We start from the raw sequence: 18,851 nt of genomic DNA, 5'->3' as shown, positions 1-18,851 counted from the left end.
TGTGAGTCCCAACAGGCTTAAGTGTAAATGATGCACCTGCTGCTCAGGTGTCCCTGCAAACTCTCAGGCACAGATATTTAATCTTGTGGGAGACATTCAAGTTGCTCCTGGGCTAAGCAGGGACTTCTGGCTGTCTACATTTCCAAAGTGAAGCCTTAAAACTGTATTTTCCCCCCTAAATCCCTTTATCGTGATAGTCCAAGCCATGGTATACCCTTTGTCCTCAAAAGTGTGTTTATCTGAAATCAGTAGGAATTGAACAAATAAATATGGCAGTTGTGTTCTTTAATCACTACAGCCCTTGTGCCTGCATTTCCTCCTTGGATTCCCTGACAGTCACTGTGGTGTATTGTTGTAATGGCCAACATTCACAAATGTGCAGTTACATAAGAAATAATAATCACTCCGGACCATCCTCAATACTTTATTAACTTAAAACATTGTTCTAATAAATATGTATCAAGAAATGTAAGACACTCCATAAAATCTAAATAAGGACATTTACAAACTTGTCAACAAAGTAAAAACAGCTTTTTTTTTAACTGAGGTACATGCAGAGTTGTTAAGGCAAATTAAGTAAATTATACTTTTATAGTAAGTCCTGCCCACCTCAGAAAGTTTCCCTTTAAAAATTAAAAAACCAAAAACAAAAATACAACTGATGGTATTGAGTAGCTATTTTCCAGTTATTAGAACAAGCCCATAGTGTAGAAGCCAGTAATGGTTCTGGACAGAAAGTCTGTGCTTCCCTGGTGCTCCTGCCCTCCTCAGGCAGGTTCACTTGCTGGATTGGTTTCTAGTTCTAAGGCATAATTCTGTGCTTTGGCTTTTCCACTGGTCTTTCACAAGCTTCCTTCTCCCTAGTGGATGTAGGTGGAAGTAACCCTCCATGCTTCAAACACACTGGCAGTCTGGCCTTGCACAGAGAGAGATGGCTCAGGGAGGATAAAAAGGACCTCTCTGTAACTGTTAATGCAGCTCCTGATTTGCACCAGAATAAGTGAGAGCAGGATCAGACCCAAGCTGGTATCTTTGGTTAAAAACCAGCAAGATGTGAAACTACACAGTCCTGATCCTCCAGGTTTTCCTGACAGGAAGTCATCCAAGAGTGAACCCATTCAGCACTGAACTCAACCAGGGCAGGTGCTGATGGCTCTCTGCCATTACCCCATGTAAACACTGTTATACCCATGTTTTCCTGCTGGCTGATTCAAGCTACTGAAAACTTGAAGGGGTTCATCATGGCCATGGGAGAAATATTTTCCAGCTTGCAGATATTTGATAGCTTATCCATCTTTGGAGTATTAGGCTTTATATCTAAAAGGCTTGTATTTCAGTGTTATTTCAGAAACAACGAGGGAAAGAGAAAGAGAGAAACCCCAGCCTTTACTTTCCCCCTTCACAGTCATTCAGGCTGTCAACATATGGCTCTGTCCTCTTCTTTCCTCCTAGAGCTCCTGTTCAGAAAGGTAATGCCAGGGTCCATGTTCAAGACAGGGTCCAGCAGGGAAGCCAGGGGAGTCTGTTCTCATAGTGTTGTAGCGCTTTCCGGACTGCAGTTGGGACTCATTTCAGGCCGTGCTGTGTCTCCCGGTGTCTCCGTAAATCCACCTTCCGCTGGAAGCCTTTGCCACACAGATCACAGCCAAAGGGCTTGAAGCCTGTGTGCTTCCGACTGTGGGTGATGAGGTTGGAGCTTTGACTAAAGGCTTTTCCACACACCTGGCACTTATGAGGCTTCTCCCCTGCAAGCAGAACGTGGGAGAGAGAGAGGCTGTGAAAGAGGCCACAGCAAATATACACTGGTACTTAGGGCTTATCAAAGAGATTTTTGTGTGATTACCTAAGTCATTTTTACAAAAAGACATGGAGTTGGGAGCCCAAGACAGAGCATTAACTGAGCAGGCCTGGACTTGGGTGCACCTCCGTCAGCTCAGCATAGTCCTGAGAGTAGCCTGAAGCACAGAGTGCTCTCAGGACACCAGACCTTGTGAGTGTGTTTGTCTGCATGGGCTCTGTGAAGTTTAAACTGGCTTTGTGTCCTAGGAATATGAGAACTCCTGGAAAAGTGATGAATGCCTGACATTGATTACTATACCATCAGCATGAGGGCAGGTGGAATAGGTAGATAGAAGTTGTTAAAACAAACCCAGTGATCTGGGGTCTGTCCCCAAGGAAGGTATGAGGGCCATTAAGTGAACCCTGAAGGGCAGGGTTCATCCAGGGCTCTCTCTGTTCCCCACACTGCAATGCTAGCAGTCAGAGCCCTGAAGTTCTCCTGCAGGCAGATAATGTAAATGGGAATAAATACAACTGGAACTTCTACAGAGGAGTCAGTGACAAAACTCCATGGGAGCAGGATCCAAGTATATTTTCCTACTGTTTATTATCAAATAACAAATTAAAGGGAACCCAACCACAATAACAAGCCGGATTTTCAGAGTGGCTTTGCACCTGCAGAGCCCACTGGCTTCAGCTGGGAACAACAAACTCTTTGGGTGTTTGAAGTTCAGATTCTTAGAATCAAAAAAATAATGCAAAGTGTGCTTAAGGCTCATTTCACAAGTATATGGTGCATATGAAAGGAATCCCTCATTCAGTTAAAGACCTGCTTTTATATTAGCAATTTAAAAGCCCAGGCACAGTTTCTGATCTTACAGGAAAATAATCTGACTGATTTAGAATTTGTCTGAAATTCTACTTAATCAAGCATAATTTTAAAAAGTTACTAGGGAGCTACTTCTTGTATTATTTCATAAACAGTTCATTTTCATCCAGCAACATTCAGTGAAAAATCTTTATAAGTAACATTTACTATTCACAGTTTGTCACCTAGAAAAGTCACAGCCAAGCAGTGCTACGTATAGTGCCATTTCTCTACATATTTGCCCTTTTTAGGCTTCACCCTTTATATCTGCTAGTGGCCACTATCAGAAAAAAGGACTTTGATCATCTGAACTGTACATTTGTCCAGTACAACTGATATTTCATGTCTACAGGTTCTTCCATATCTTACACATTCATTTCCCTCTACTCAAGTGAACCATGCAGGTCTGCAAAGCAAGATATTCTTTTAATGATTTCTCATATGATAAACCTGCCTTCTCACTGAATGATACTTTTGAAACAATTTCCTTTGGTGATTCACCTGCACTTTATATTAGTTTCCATGTTTATTAGTAACAGTGAAACTTGAGAACTCTGCACCTCTCCTATTCAGTATCAAACTGTAGCCATTTCTCAGAAAGTCCAGGTGGAAGTGCAGACAATCTCTGAACAAATATTTAGACTAAGACATAGGCCCTCTAGTTTAGTGTTTGATCTAGAGGAGGAGACTCCTGTTGTTCCTATTGTAAATTGGTAGATCCTGCAAAAAGCAATGCTGAAATCAAATTTACCTGTCATTTTCCTGGGACCTCAGCTGTAAATCAAGGCCACATGAATATAATACTCTACAAATCATCTTACACAAAAGCCTGTGAATAAACATTGGTGGATCCTATTAAGGGAACACTGATTGGATTGCGAGGATTTTTGTAGGTTATTTTGCAGCTGCTGTCCATTAAACCTCCTCCAGATCACCCTGCTTTGCCCAAGTACAGCTCAGGTAACATGAACAGCAGCAGGACAGTGAGAGGGATAGGGAGGTGTGTGTGCTGTCCCAGCTGAGGACAATGGGCTGCTGCAGAGAGACCTCTGAGAGCTGCCCTTGAGCTGGGGCTGACACTAGCAGTTGCAGGGCTGACCTGTGTGAATGAAGGTGTGTTTCTTCATATCAGATTTCTGGTGGAACCGCTTCCCACAGTACTGGCACGGATAGGGTCGGGTGTCTGAGTGGATGAGCAGGTGGGTGGAGAGAGTAGAAGATCTCTTAAAACTCTTGCCACAAATCTTACAATCAAAGCTGCGTTCCTGCAGAGAGATGAGCCCAGACACACACATCACACCAATGATCCCATCAGCAACAAACTGCCCAGCAGCATGTGAGTGTTGCCCCTTCTGCATTAGCAAGAACTTACACTTCTCCAGAGAGCTGGACTGGCCTACACAGGTAACACTGGCTTGATAGCAGCACCACATGATAAAAAAGATAATAGATCTTCTCCTAGTGCTGTGCACTACTAAAATGTAATTGAACAGCTCTTCCTGCTGGCAGGAATGGCCAGGTGGGAGCAACCCCGATGGACTAGGCAGAGTCTGCCAACACACTTTATCAGAGGCCTGAGACACAATCACTCTACTGGGAAGCCCAACAGCTGCAGCACTGTTCAGAGGCCACCTCTCCACTGTACACAGGAAAGCGGGTGCCAAGGGCTGCTTGGGTCTCTTGGGAAATCCCTCTGGTAGACTGAGGTCTGGCATGGTAACAACTAACTGCTTTTTTTAGTTCCATTAAAATTCAAGTGGAAGTTATGTAGAGCACCTGGGACAAACAGCTTTTCAGCTTACTACTTTAACATATAAAACCAAATATATTAAGATCTTACTGTCTTTCACCTCTCCCTCACACACTCCTCTCCATCAGTTTCTTTTACCACATATCTCTTCTTTACATCCCTCAACTTCCATTGCACCTTCTTCTTCCTTCTTTGCTTTCTTCAATGCTTTCACAGAATCACCTTCTTTATTTGGCTTTTATGCATTCTCCCCAAAATGCTGTCCCCTCCACAGACACATTATGCAGTGCTGCTCTTTTCACCATTGTTTCATGGATAATGAGAAATCTCCCTTCATTGTGTGCTCTGCTGGTTGCACACTCACAAAATTATAAAGAGCAAAAAAACATTACTGTAACTCTATCCTCCAAAAGTCAATCTGAAGAAGGAATTTTTGCTGGGTCAGGTGGGTGGGGAAGGGGAAATATGGCATGGTATCAGCAGGTGGAAAATGTTACAAGTCCTCCTACCAAAATTAACCACCATATGCTTTTGGTGTGTGACTCAGTGTGTCGAGACGGGTGAAGTCAGTGCCCTATACCTGAATGGTCGTTTAGATGTTCCCTGCACTGACAAAAATTACTACAAACAAGGGAAGACTCACTTCTTTGTGGGAGGGAGGAGAAAGAATGAGGAGTGCTGCATCAGAAGAAATCACACTGAGTTGCTTTAGCTGTTAAAAAAATAGCCAACGTCTGCATTACAATTTCCAGCTCTGAGAGTGAACATTTATTATTTTCTGTTACTCCTTGAGTGCCAGAAGTGCACATTGCTTAATACAGACTACGCAGGAAAGGTCTGAAGAATAGAAACAAAGCCTGTGTTCTTTAATTACCTGATAGCTCCTCTGCACGCTAACTGGTCACCCTTTCCTCTATTGTCACCACATTCTTCACCTACAACTGCCCACTGCAGCTCTCCCACCTTCTCTTCCCCTCCTCAGGATAGGTCTCTGCCTCCTTGCCCTGTATTTGCCTTCGTGGCTTCCCCAGCCAGCAGAATGGAGCAGCTGGCCCTGGCCCCCAGCCGCCCGTGCTGGCAGCCTGCCTGCTCTCACCTGCGAGTGCACGGCCTTGTGCTGCTCCAGGCTGACTGCATGGCCGAAGGTCTTGCCACACATGTCACAGGCAAAGGGCCTCGTGCCGCTGTGTGAGCGGCGCACGTGTACCTCAAGGCCATGCGGTGTGGAGAAGACCTGAGGAAACAGAGTACACAGCGTCAAGGTTGCCAAGGAGAAAGGGCTGGGGGGAGTCAGTCCAGTGCGGGAGAAAGGGATCCCTACCTTGCTGCACTTGACACACTTGTAAGAGCCAGCGCTGATGAGCAGGGGGCGGCACAGAAGGTCAGACTCCACTTTGATGCCACCTGGCCCCTTCTCCTGCTGCAGTCCAGGCTGCGTTTCGGTATAGAGTCCAGGAGCTGCTGCTGGCGGCCGCTCAAACAGCCCCGGGCCCGGGGAGCTGAAGTCACCGTACAGTCCCAGGGAAGAGCTGCACTCGGCCCCATAGAGGGCGGGCTCCGAGCCTCGGTCGCAGAAGAGCCCCAGGGCTGAGGTCCGCTCCAGCCCCGGGCAGGGCCTGTAGCTTTGCACGAGGTGCCTGAGCTCGGAGCCACCCAGGCTGTTCCACATGTAGGGTTTGAAGGGCACCGAGAAAGGGGGTGCTTCGTCTAGGGACGGACACACAGATCTCTCCGAGGCTGTGGAAACACAAGGGCATGGGAATTGGTGCACTTCACAATCCACACTATAATGAGGCAGAACAGTCTCAGCATCCAGGCTTATGTCCAGAGCCTGACCCTGTACTGCACTTTGAGGCTGCCCTTTCATCTCAATGGGAGGACATTTTATATTGCATATTACAATCTGAGTGTCCAGTACTAACGTCTTACCCAGTTATTACTCCAGCCAAATTATTTAAACCCAACATCAATTTTGTCTACTTCCTTCTCTGGATAACTCATGTGTACACACTGATCTGACTAGCAAGACTCTAAACAACTCAGTCTGCAACTTCCTACAGTTTTATCTGCGGCTTCTTTGAAACATGTATCTACCATATCCTAAGATGGACATCAAAGCTGACAGTCCACATGTTTAAGCTCTGATGGAGATCACACACACACAATATATATATATGTGTGTGTGTGTCTGTGCAAATATAACATTACAGAGGTGCCAGGCAGAGCAAATGTGCTCAGATTTACCTGGTCAATAAAATGAAAAACACTTGTTGCACAATTTAATGCCCAAATCTAGTCTCTCAACTTAATGCCACAACTGACCATAACTCTACTGCAGAATAACTTAAATAAGTAACAGCTTCTAAGGTGCTTGCATGTTATGCTTCACTTTTTCAGAAAAAAAAAATTACTTCTCATCTGAAAGAAAATAATAGTTGTTTCAGATTGCTCTGAGGTTCTCCATATAAAGAAATTGAGTCCACCCAAAACACAGTGCTTTGTAAAATCATTGGGATGGGCCACATCCAAACCCGAAGACACAAACCCATTTTCCTAGCAGTCATAATCAAAGCAAATTTCCACCAGGGCAAGCTTAAATGGCTTTGGCAGGCTCGAAGAGGCTTGCCTTCAGCAGTGGCATCTGACCAATGCAGTGGGCACGTGAGTCACACTTGGGGAGCAGAGTCTGATACAACGGCAGGAGCACAGCTTTTGAGAGGAGAATCTAAAGGCACAACTGCTCAAGGAGCCTCACATGGAGGAAAGCACAGCTGGGACAGAACATGAGGCACCAGACCCCAACAGTGTCTGCCAGAAATGCTGATTAATGCCTGAGGTGCACTGCTTTCACTCCTTATCATAACAGGCAGCAGCACTGGGAGAGTCAAATGTCTCCACTGGACAAGTTTTAGTGAGGCAAGGAAGAGATGAATCAATTAACTACTGAAATGCTGAGGTCTTCATGGAGATATTTGCTTCCCTTATAACTTGGGCTTCCAGAGTACCCTCCTTTAACCAGAAACTTGTCCACCCACAGTGAATCTCTTACTTCTTCGTGTGAACTCCCACGGCTTTTTCAGCCTTTGGTAAACCCAGATAAATGCGGGTGGACTAAGCAAAGAAGGCACGATGTGTTAGGGTATCCACTTGGATAGGCAAGTGGTCACTGAGGGGTTACAGAAGGCAGTAGGAAATGAGGTTAAAATTGAGCTTTTAATGACTTGGCTTTTTCCTATCTTTTACATAATTTCAGATGTTCACAGTCTCAAATTCTTCCATTGAAATTAGCAATCTTTTGGTTGGAAATATACGCACACATACCAGCTGGGACATTTGAAGAGGGTGATGAAATCAAATTAGCTGACATGGTGTTCAGCATGATTTTTCCTGTTCTGCACTGACTGCAAAGTTGTGGTCAGCATCACATCATCTATCTTGTGTCTTTGCAACCAGTTTCAGTGTTGCCATTTCACATGATTTTATCACAAAATTCAAACCTATCTTAAAGTCCCAGCTCTTGAAATGGCATGATTTCATCAGGCCCTCAGCTCTGCTTTTGTTTGTTCTTGTTATAAGTTTATTTTTTCCTTTTAAAGTCAACTTGTAGCTCAAACTGTAAGAAAAGCATGAAAACATAAACCCTCAATATTTCAACACTAGAACTGAATATCCATAAGGTATTACTTACAATCTTGACTTCTGAGCCAGCTCATTGAGTGAGAGGGAAGGCTGACCTGATTTTCGAGCCCTTGGAATTGGCAATACAGTATACAGTGAACATTGCACCACAGATCAGTTTGCGTGCAATGTTCCTTCCATCACCTCACATGCTTTGGAGCCCTCTCAAGCACAAATGCAGGGTATTTCCTCACAATATACTCAAGCTATCCAAGCTTAGTGGCAAAGCAACCTCCAAACTCTGCTCTCCCACACTGCAAGGCATTTCTGTATGTGCCTCTTCTCCACAGCATCTAGGGGGGAGCAGAGACACAGAGAAATATTCTCCCTCATTTTCCTAGAAATTCTGTGCAGCCGTTATAGAGACTACTCCTGGGAGAAAAAAAAAAAAAACAAAATCAGTGCTTGTTTTTGAAGGCAAGACAAACTCAACCTTAAATGGTTGGCAACAGATTGATATGCACAGCAAAAAAAGATTGGAGCATCCTCTTACACAAAACACCACATTTTCTGCACAACTCCATTATACCCAGGAAAAGTCTTTCTCCTTCTGCAGCATCAACAGGCTCATCAGGAGCTACTAACACTGCTGCACTGAGCTGTCATGCACCTTCTGCATATGCACATGTGTGTGATTAGACACATGTAGAAGGTGAGATTAAATAAAGTGATTTGCACTGGTTGAGTTAACAGCTATTATGTCTGTGTGTTTGATGACTGCCTACATCAGCAGCACAGCACTCAAAGACCAAAGTGAAATAAATACAGCTTTCACTGCATATTGAATTGCAACCTGCAGCTGTGTTCACTTCCAGAGATACAGGAGTGGTAGTACTACTCACCACACATGCCTTCAGCGTGATTGAGAACCTGCATTTCTCACCTGCTCTGCCTGGCAAAGCACAAAAATTGTGCCCCATCTGAACACAATTGTAGGAATACTGTCTCTCACCACTGCATGTTGCAGAAGTGACCTAGACACAAATTCCAGCTTCACACTGAGTCTAAGAAAGCAGCTGGAAGGCAGTGGGGCTGGAGGAGGTGAGCTGTGGGAGGAAGCCCAACTATCTAATCCTGTTGCCACTGCCTTCATCATTAATATAACAGCACGTCACTCAATGCACTGATATTCATTTAATAAAGCTCTTGTGTGCTTGGAGTCCTGTACATTCCCAAACCTCCTCTGAATGGGATCAGATGGCCCCAGGATTGACCATTCCACCCTGAAGAATCTTGATCTGGGGACATCATCCTCATTTTGTAAAGATATCTTCCCTGGACAGCCTGATGATTGGTCAAAAGCTGATGAATGTGAAGGAAGAAATAAGAGGGAAGGAGGAAAAGGCAGAGCAGACTTGATAAAATACCTGCTCTGTTTCACATCTATCTTTTTGACACCCCGTGAAAATGGTCTGTTTCCTGTGCAGAAATTGTAGTTATTTGGGAAAGGAGAAGCAGGAAAAATTCATTAGAACAAAAATTACACACATTGCTACTGTGTCTGCGCAGAAATATTACCAGAAGAGTTTGGTCTGGTGTGTCATTTGCACAGACTGAAAGTGTCCTGTGGCTGATGCTGGACAGCATTTTGAATGTCCCCTTAACGGAGCTTAGGACTCTTGAAAGAAGATGCGGCTTTAAAAATGCAAATTCAAATCATTACAATTAGCCATTCATATGCACGGACACTGCAAAGACGAAGTGGGAATGGGTGGCAAACCGGGCTAAGTATTTTTTTGCTGGCGTCTGCTGTCAGTCGGTAAAGCTGACACAATTTTTCCTTCATCAAGACAAAAATTGTCCTTTTTCCAGCTGTCTCTTTTTAATCGAGGCAATAAAAAGTGGTTATATATATACATATTTTTGTTCTAAAATGACGCCATTGTATTTTTAAACGAGATAAGTATTTGTGCCAGGCTGGGGACAGCGTCTTCCACTGCTCCAGCCACATCAAAGGCAGGACAAGGGAGCTAGAGACAGGCGCTGCAGCCATAAGTGTGAGTTTCCTGGATTTGGGGTGTTTAAATCTGACCATCATTGGGTTTTTTTCCCTCTGTTTTTTACAAATGTGTTTTTAGAAAAGAAAAATAAACAGACATTTTAAAACCCCAAACCAAACAAAAATACAAAGAAACAAAAACACAAAACAAAAAGAAAACCCCCAACCAAATAGCAAAAGAAAGGGCGTTAGGAGAATGTCTAGCCGGCTGTACAAAACACAAAATCAGCTGTTTACTGCAGGTATATAAATTGCCTATAAAGACTGAAAAATTCTGTGGAGGCACGACACTGTAGGAGAATGTAGGACCTTTTAAACATAACCTGCCTTGCCTCTAACAATTAATCACAAATCAAAAAATAACACCCCATGTCACGACAACTTTCCTGCTGTAGCGTGTCACCTGCTGCTCCCTCAGCAGCACAATACGGGCTGGAAAAGCAACCCAAAAGAGGGAACCCGAAAACGAGGGGAAGGAACAGATTCTGGCAAATCTGGGGGAAAAGTAATAATAATTTTTAAAAGGGCCAGGCAAATCTGTCCCTTATACTCGTTTGTGGTGGTGGCGCACAGCCATGAGCTGCATGGTCCAGTGCCCCACGGCACGGGCACGGACATGCAGCCGGACCCCCGCTGAGCGCTGCTCTCCCCGGTCCTACCTGGCGAGACGGAGGGCGAGGGAGGTCTCCAGAAGTCCTCGAACTCAGACACTCTGTCACAGACGCTGCCCTCGCAGCTGGGCGCTGACTCGGAGGTGCCATCGGCAACCTCGGTAAGGTGGGATTCCGGGGAAAAGCGCCCCCGGGAAGGCTCCGGATCGGGCAGGGCGGTGCGGCACAGCTCCGTGTCCTCGGGGATCTTGCAGGGGTCTGCAGGACAAAGGAGAAGAGGGAACTCCTCAGCGTGGGTCCGTGGTGGGAGGCAGCCACCTCCCGCGCGGCCCGCTCCCGCCAAGGTTTGATGCCCGACTCTCTCCAAGCCCGCATCAGCCCCTCCGGCGTCCCGCAGGGGCTGCAGAGCGACCGCCCGGTGCCGAGAGCACCGAGGTGATGTCGGACAGGTGGACAGTCTCCGAGTGAGGATGCGACAGAGGGACTCCTACCTGCACAGATCTGAGCTAGCACCGTCTCCAGCCGCAGGCTGTAGTCCTCGTCAGCAGAGCGAGGCTGGTGGTAGCTGTGCGCTTTCTTGCTCTTCACTAGGAAGGACCTCGGCATGGTGGGGTGCTGTCACGGCCGGCGCGGCCGCACTCCCTCACTAAGAGCCGGGCACGGCAGCGGCGGCGAGCGTCACCCCCGAATCTCCTGCGGGGCGGCGGCGGGGAGGCGACCTGCGGAAAGGCGCCGCGCCCGCCGGTGAGGGCCGGGGGCGCCGGCCAGGAGGGGCCGCTCGCCAGGGGCTGCGTGCCAGGTGGCAGCGCGCAGGTGGCTCCGGCCACCGCCCCCGGCCCCGCTCGCCTCGCCCCCTCTTCCAGGAGTGCAGATAACTCAGCCTCCAACCGCCCCCAGCCAACGCCTTTTACCCCCCCTTCCTCCCACCGTGGCCTTGGGGCCGCCCCGGACACGCTCCGACAGCCGCTGCCGGATTGCGGGGAGCAGGCAGTAACAGCAGCTGGGCACCGTTCTTCGGACGAGCGGGGGCTGACTGAGCTAGGGGGTGCGGTCGGGTGTTATCCCGTCCCTCCAAGTGGGCACACCGCGCCTCCGTGTTTGCCCCTGCGCCGGCAGCCACGGCAGAAGCGGTGCCATCCGAAACAGTTTATCACGTCCCACCACCCTGGACGGGCTGGCCGGCGCGGGGTTGTTACCGGGATGGGAGGGGGAGTCTTTACAAACCCGACAGCCCAAACCTGGCGCCTGAGAGGCTGTTGCTGTCGGAGGGACTGATTCACCCATCCCGCGCGAACCACGATAACACAAAAACGAACAAAACGGAATCTCTCCTCCAGCCCGCAGCTGTCGGCGCCGCGCCACCTTGCAGCTGCGAGCACCGAAAGCCGGGGCGGGGAAAGCAGACAAGGTGGGAAATCTCCTGCGGGAGTCGGGGGGGACCGGGTTAAACAAAACTACCCCGAGCCGACTCTTCGGGAGAAGGCCGGAGAGGTTCATTCGAACCCATCCAGCACCGGGCCGCCTCTGCCGTTACACTTGACTTTGCGAGTTTAATCCACGTTCGTTTGGGGGATAGGGGACTTCGGAGGGTTGCAAACGGGGAAGAGAGGGAAGAGCCCCAGCCCACCAGCTGGGGCCCAGGAACTGCCCCGCAGGTGGCGGCACTGGCTGCGCCACAAACCTCCGGCCCGTCCGCGCCCGGCAGGGGCAGGGCTGCTCAGCGCTGCCAGGGAGGCGCCGCCCCCCGGGTGGGAGCGTTGCTGCCCGGACCCACCTGTGCCTGCGTTCATCCTTGAGCAGGGGCTAGCAGCCGGCGGGCCCGCACGGAGGGAGCAGAGAAATCAAAGCGGCCCGATAGCGCGTTACCCACCCGCGCCCCGACAGCAACCGCTGCGGCAGCCGTTGGGGGACCCGGCGCCTCTCCTGCAGCGTGTTTCCCTCCAAAAGTCACGCCGCGGAGGCGCCGCCGGCTTCCCAAGGCCGGAGCTGGCCAGGCAGGTGCCAGGCCCGTGGGAAGGCGAGTCCCGCAGCCCACCTGGCCGCCGTTCGCCCCGGCTCCCGCTGGCCGCACCCGCCCGGCTGCCGTCACTGCGGGGGCGCGGGGCTGGCGCCGGGCCACGCGGCTGAGGCAGGGCCGGAGCGGCGCGGGGTCCCAGCCGAGAGCAGAGGGGTCGCTGCCGCCCCAGCCCTCCCGCCGGCAGCTGCCCACGCGAGGCGAGAGAAGCGAGAACGCTTACCCATTTGGAGGGCCGAAGAAAGCTGGGCTGCGGACGGGGTATGCGCGGGGCAGCCTGCTAATTTGTGTGACTTTAAATTTAGCCTCCCTTTAAGGAGCAATGGTGCTTGAGTTGGCTTTTTTTTTTTTTTTTTTAACTTTTCTGTCTCTGTCAACTCCTTCAGAGCTCGGCCCCCTAAACCACAAATTCCACTTCCTGAGCGTTAGTTAGGAGCTTCTGCAAAAAAAAAAAAAAAAAAAAAAAAAAAAAATTACAAAAAAGCGCCAAAGCCTCACAAATCAGTAGTGTTCCCCGCCTCTGTTTCTCTCTCAGTTTTCCTTAAATGAAAACGTCTTACCGTATTCCACCTCACAGAGCTCGTTGAAGTGACATCGAAGTGTCTTTCTGGAATCGGGCGTTTCGTTTCTCTCGGGGTTCTGCTCTAGAAATTACACACATCTATCTGAACTATTCTTGGATCCCCTTCGACTTCCGCAACGAGAACAAGTCACAGATTCAAAACACAGATTGATTCGGGCGGGCAGAGGGCAGGGGCTGGGGCAGCCGGCGCTCGCCCTGCCCGCTCCGCGCCGCATCCCCTGCCCTTGACCCGGCAGTGGGGGAACACAGCTCCCGCCGCCATCGGGCCGTGCATGGCGTTGTTATCGGGGCTAGGGCCGGGCCCTGGGCGCGGAGACCTCTCCTAGGCTTGAAATAACTTGTTGTGGAAAACTCTTCTGGGATAAATACGCCCAACGGCGCTGAAAATACCTAAAGGCCCAAACCTAGAGGTTTGCTCATTTCCCTTCGGATTTAGGTAATGGTTAAATATGGAAGGGGTAGGCGAGAGGTGTCGTCCCCCCGTCCCGTCCCCCCGTCCCTCCCGGCTACTGTTGCTTGACTGCGATTCAAACACTAAGGCGAAAGCGGAGCGGAGCCAGGCAAAGTGGGGAGAGATTGCCCTCCTCCTCCTCGTCTGCGTGCCGGTGCTCAGGTGCTAACTCGGGGTGGATCCGTGGGGCACCGCGACGAGAACGGTAACGGGATTCGCTTCAGGCAGCATCCTGCACCGCTGGGGACCCCTGCGTTGCACAACGGGGAAGCCTGCTCCCTTCTGCAAAAAGAAAAGTGTTCGCCTTGCTTTATGCACACACACGACCCCAAAATATAGTTTTCCAGGTCTCATCTCGAAATCCTAATGCAGCCAGGAAGTCAAGCTTAGGTCTTCAGTATCTTTCTGAGGCGACTCTGGGCTTCGGTCTTAGACGTCTCAGGCCATCAGCAACTTCGTTTCAGTGATTGTAGGGTCGACTAAAGTGCGACACTGCAGTGAGCGAATCGAGGTTTAACACCATTTCCCGTTCAGAAACGACAGAAGCAAACTTCAGCTTTCCTCACGCTCAGGAGTATGCTGGCTTTGAGACCAGATGCTTATTTTTCTCCACCAGTCCCAAAGCATTTACAGAAAAATTAGCCACTTGGCGCTTGTGACCCCCTACGGGCTAGTTCATAGGAACTAGCCCGACTTCCCAAAATCTAGCTAAGCAAGTGAACACCACCTCGAGTAAAACTGTCCAACAGCTGTGTGATGCTTTACTGCGACACAAAAGGAAGTTGAAGAACACGACTGATAGCTTCATTTTTGCCGGAAAGTTCCTGGTGCTGGGCACAGCAGTTTTACTTTCTGCGGTCGACTTGCTGCCATCAGCCTTAGGTTGATTACTGCGAAGATCATTCACGCCTTCAGCTTCAAGAATCAATGCTGGAATCAGTAGAAATAACCAGATGAGAACAACTGGGTATAATTTCGTGTATGTGCCTTCGTTGACTCACTGTTACTTTTTGCAAAACAATGTTTCTCGTTTGCTTCTGAAATGGGATGATAAATTCGTGCCCTTTCGTTTACCTTGCTACACATCTCTCTGACTGTGTAATGAAAGCGCCAGAACACATTAAATTACTAGTAACGCTCATAAATAATTGTGACCTGGTTACAAGAAAATACACATTCGTCTTTATATATGTAAATTTAAAATGTGTACAGGTGCTGCTGTGGGCAATAAGGCAAGGCGTGGTGATCTCCGTTCGGAGGGTGTTTGCAGCCTTCCAGGAAGCGGGATGGGCTGCCGGGCTCCGCTGGGGCTGTCCTGCGGAAGGCTCCCTGCTGAGCCCCTTGCGCTCACCTTTCTCACCTACTGCTTCCTAATCAGGTTAAAGCCCTTCAGCAGAAATAAATAAATCCAACGAGTGAACAAAGCAAATGCTAAATCCAGTATATAATCTCTCGTGTGAACGTGGGTGCTGCACGGGCACAGGGAACGCACCTCCGGCTCCTGGGGTGTCAGCTTTCTCAAACGATTAGAGGAGAAACGGTACGAAACTGGCTGTGTTTCGTGTTTTGCAAAACTAGTTCGTGCTGAAGCACATCCTCTGCCTTCCCGAATCTCGGCTGGACCGGCGATTTGTTTCACGCCTCCGGTGAGCACGGGAGAAGCGGGGCGCGGGCGCTGCCCACCGAGCAGTGCCGAGGATGACCCGACACTGCCTGCGAAGTTTTGTCTTTAGCTCTGTCACCGGAAGGTGCGCGAGCATCAGCTTTGGCTGGGATGTGGCGGGCTGCGGGTCATGACACAGGCCGGCGGTAGCGGGGGCCGTGAGGGCTCGCACAGCCCGCTCTGCCCGCGGGGCCCGGCACGACCGGCGGTAGCGGGGGCCGTGAGGGCTCGCACAGCCCGCTCTGCCCGCGGGGCCCGGCACGGCCGGCGGTAGCGGGGGCCGTGAGGGCTCGCTCTGCCCGCGGGGCCCGGCACGGCCGCCTCGTGCGCGCGGGCTGCTGCGTCACGTGCCCGCGGGCGGAGGCGCGAGGCCGGCGAGGCGAGAAGCCCTGAGGGGAGCCCTCAGCAGCCTCCACAGCCATCGTCCCAGGGCTCTTCCCACCCCGAGAGGAGCTGCTGTCTGCGCTACCAGCACGCCGAGCAGAGGTGAAGGGGTTCAGCTTTTATTCTTGGTTTACGGTGTGACCTGTGTGCCGCAGCTCCAGTAACCATTGAGATGGTCTTGCGTGTGCAGTGCCGAGCTGTGTGACAGTGCCAAGTATTCTGTGGTCCAGCGTGGAAAAGCCATACGCCAAGCCCAGAGCTGGCACAGCGATGTAATTAATGGGAAATGTAAGGCTGGGTTGTAACGAAATTACTCTAATACTTCTCTCAAAGGGAGTGTGATATTCAAAGTTAAACATTAAAACTTCGTAAGATGTATTTGAATGCAATGGCACATCATTGTTATACCATTGTGATAAGAGAGGGGAATAAATAAATAAAAGGAGGGGTTTAAAGTAGGGTGGGATTATGTAATAGTCGTGTTTAAGATTGAAGAGCTACTCAGTGTAATTCACTGCACGGTTTACAGTAGTTGCCTGGTGTCAGCATTAGAGCTAAAACATCAGATAAGGCACAAAAGGTGTCAAGCTGGAGGTGAGATCTTTGCTTTCAGAAGTGATGAGACACTTTGCAACAGGAGGAAGGATTTGAAGAACAGGATTTGACAGGTTAGCTGCTTGGTACAGAGGGGAGGAGAAGCGGTTTCCTGTATGGGGGAGCCAGGACTGGGAGAAGGCAGCAAAAAGGATGATGCTGTGGGGAATTTATACCCACTTTAAAGTGATAAAACTTGAGATCACAGTTATGCAGAACACTTCCACTATGAAAAGCTGCTAGAACTTGTAGAACTGTGCATTCCGTTGGGAAGTGTGTCTTTACCTTTGTAAAACCTTGCTTGTTGTTTTTTTTGTTTTTTTTTTTTTTTTCCCCAGCATCTCATCGCTGCCTTCTCTGTGGTCCTCCTTTTGGCATAAACACATGCTGTAAATATGTCAGAAATTAATCAGTGATTTTGATTTCAATTTTTTTGATTGCTGGAGAAACCAAAGAAACTTCTGCTGCTCCCAGAGCAGATTAGAAAATGATCACTGGGAGCACACTGGAGAAAGTGATGGTAGGCTGTGGTGTTGAAGGCTAGGATGAAAAGAGGGATTCCAGCTTTGGGAAGGAGTGGACCCAGAATGTACCTCCACAGTGAACAGAAAACAGTTGAATCAATAGTTTCATAGACTGTGCAAAATGTTCTCATAGGAATTCTAGTTTTCATAGTGGGGCACCAGAAATTTCGGTCACTTGTGCAGTACTATGCAATTCAAAGAGTTTACATGCTTTTTCACCTTATGCTTTTAGTATTCATATTGAGCTTTTCCAGCCTGCATGCAAGAGCAAATCTAAGCAAATAGCAATGTTTGTTAGAAGGTAATGAAAGAAAGGTCATAGTGTGTAGCATAATTAGCATGTTTTATTTGTTGACACGTCATTATATATATTGTCTATTATGTTAATGATTTGTCATTATTCTGATGTATATTCAAATTATAATATACATAGGCAAAGAAATTAATGTCATTTGTTTACCAGAAGACTTGGAGAAAAAGCAGAATGATTCTGAAGAACCTATCCTGGGCTGCCTTTCTAGGATAGTCTGTGTGTAATCAAGTCTGAAACTGCAGTGTGTTCAGTGATTCACTTTTATCACTAGAAGAGATGTAGTCAGTTGGATAAGGACTTCTGCAGATTTTTATGTATGCTATTATTCAGTATCAGTATTTATTCTATTTGTATATTTAAAACCACAAAAGTTCAGGAAATAACCCTTGCCATCTAATCTCATTTGCTATCACTTGAACCGTAAGGCAGTTATTGCAAAATCATAACACTTCACTATTCAAACAGACAGAATTTTTATGGCCCTCCAACTGAATTTTACTCCTGCCACTTATTACAGAACATTACCTTTAAGAGAGGCTTGCAGCTGGTACCGATGACAGGCAACAAGGCATTTGTCACCTATCCTCTTGGGCAACAATGATCCAGGGGCAAACATCAGTTAGCAGATGCTCATTGGAAGGAAAGAAGACAGCTGTTACTCATTTGTGAACAGAGTGCTCCTGATTTGGTTTTGCATACATGACATTTTCAACAGGAATAAGAATCACTCAGCTAATCCAAGTCAGAAGTGGCAATTTCCACAGGCTGTACTTGGAGGTACATATCCACTGGTAGGATATGTGGAAATTTGGCAGAAATACTGAAACAAGTTAGGAGCTGCAGAAATCAGTAATCGGGAATTTGTCACCTACATGCCTAAAGATTTAAATTAGATTGCACCTAGGCAGATAGTTATAAATATTGCTGAGATGCTCATAATATGCTGTTTCCATACAGTCCTTATCATTCTTTGAGTGTTTGTTAGCTCCTAGTCATGCTGTTTCTTTCTTAAAACACATTCAAAATAAAGGGAAATGCCTAATGGGACCAGCAGGTGCATTCAGCAGAACACTTCCACACTTTTTTTGCAATTTTAAACAACTACACTGCTTCTTGTAGGTAGCAAGCCAGTTAACATACACACTGCTTATCAGTACCAAACTTCTGCATCACTACTTTTTATTTAATATAACAGTTGTAAACATTTTTAAAAGAAGTCTTAAAGATTGCCTAATTACATAAGATGGCAATAACAGAACATTCTTGACTCTAGAATGTGTCTGCAAGTGCACATAAATGTGCATATGACAACAGTAGGATATCTTGTTCTGTTCAAGAAGCTCAGGCTGTTTGACCAGATCTCAGTTTTCAGGAGCCTGGAAGCAGATTGCTCAGCCCAGCTCTTACTGTTCTGCTCAATCACAGCTATTTGGTGGTGGCACCAATTGTTTATTTCCTAAATAGCTCCGTAATATAAACTCTAAGAGGACTGAACGTATGTGCACTGCTCTGTGTATTTATTAAAACTAAGACATGAATAATTCTTCACCTCATTTGAACCTAGCTAGAGCCAATGCAAGTAACTATGTGGTAACCAAGGACTGTAGCTTGGACGGGACTAAACAGTAAATGCTGCAACC

The 18,851-nt window shown here is 48.0% G+C and overlaps 1 protein-coding gene across 1 annotated transcript; it reads right to left on the bottom strand.

Moving 5' to 3' along the window:
- Positions 1–408: 408 nt before the first annotated feature.
- On the bottom strand, positions 409–13,030 carry GFI1 (growth factor independent 1 transcriptional repressor). Its single transcript, XM_058808786.1, has 7 exons — positions 12,923–13,030; positions 11,133–11,404; positions 10,734–10,884; positions 5,719–6,134; positions 5,494–5,631; positions 3,747–3,912; positions 409–1,745 (listed from the first exon to the last, which is right to left on the bottom strand). The coding sequence occupies exons 2-7, from the start codon at positions 11,289–11,291 to the stop codon at positions 1,567–1,569; spliced, it is 1,209 nt and encodes a 402-aa protein (XP_058664769.1). The 5' UTR covers positions 11,292–11,404; positions 12,923–13,030; the 3' UTR covers positions 409–1,566.
- Between the last annotated feature and the right edge of the window lie 5,821 nt (positions 13,031–18,851).

This window comes from Ammospiza caudacuta, chromosome 7, assembly GCF_027887145.1.
Source record: "Ammospiza caudacuta isolate bAmmCau1 chromosome 7, bAmmCau1.pri, whole genome shotgun sequence".
In the NCBI taxonomy this organism is placed as follows: domain Eukaryota; kingdom Metazoa; phylum Chordata; class Aves; order Passeriformes; family Passerellidae; genus Ammospiza; species Ammospiza caudacuta.
This window is presented reverse-complemented; position numbering and strand designations above follow the sequence as displayed.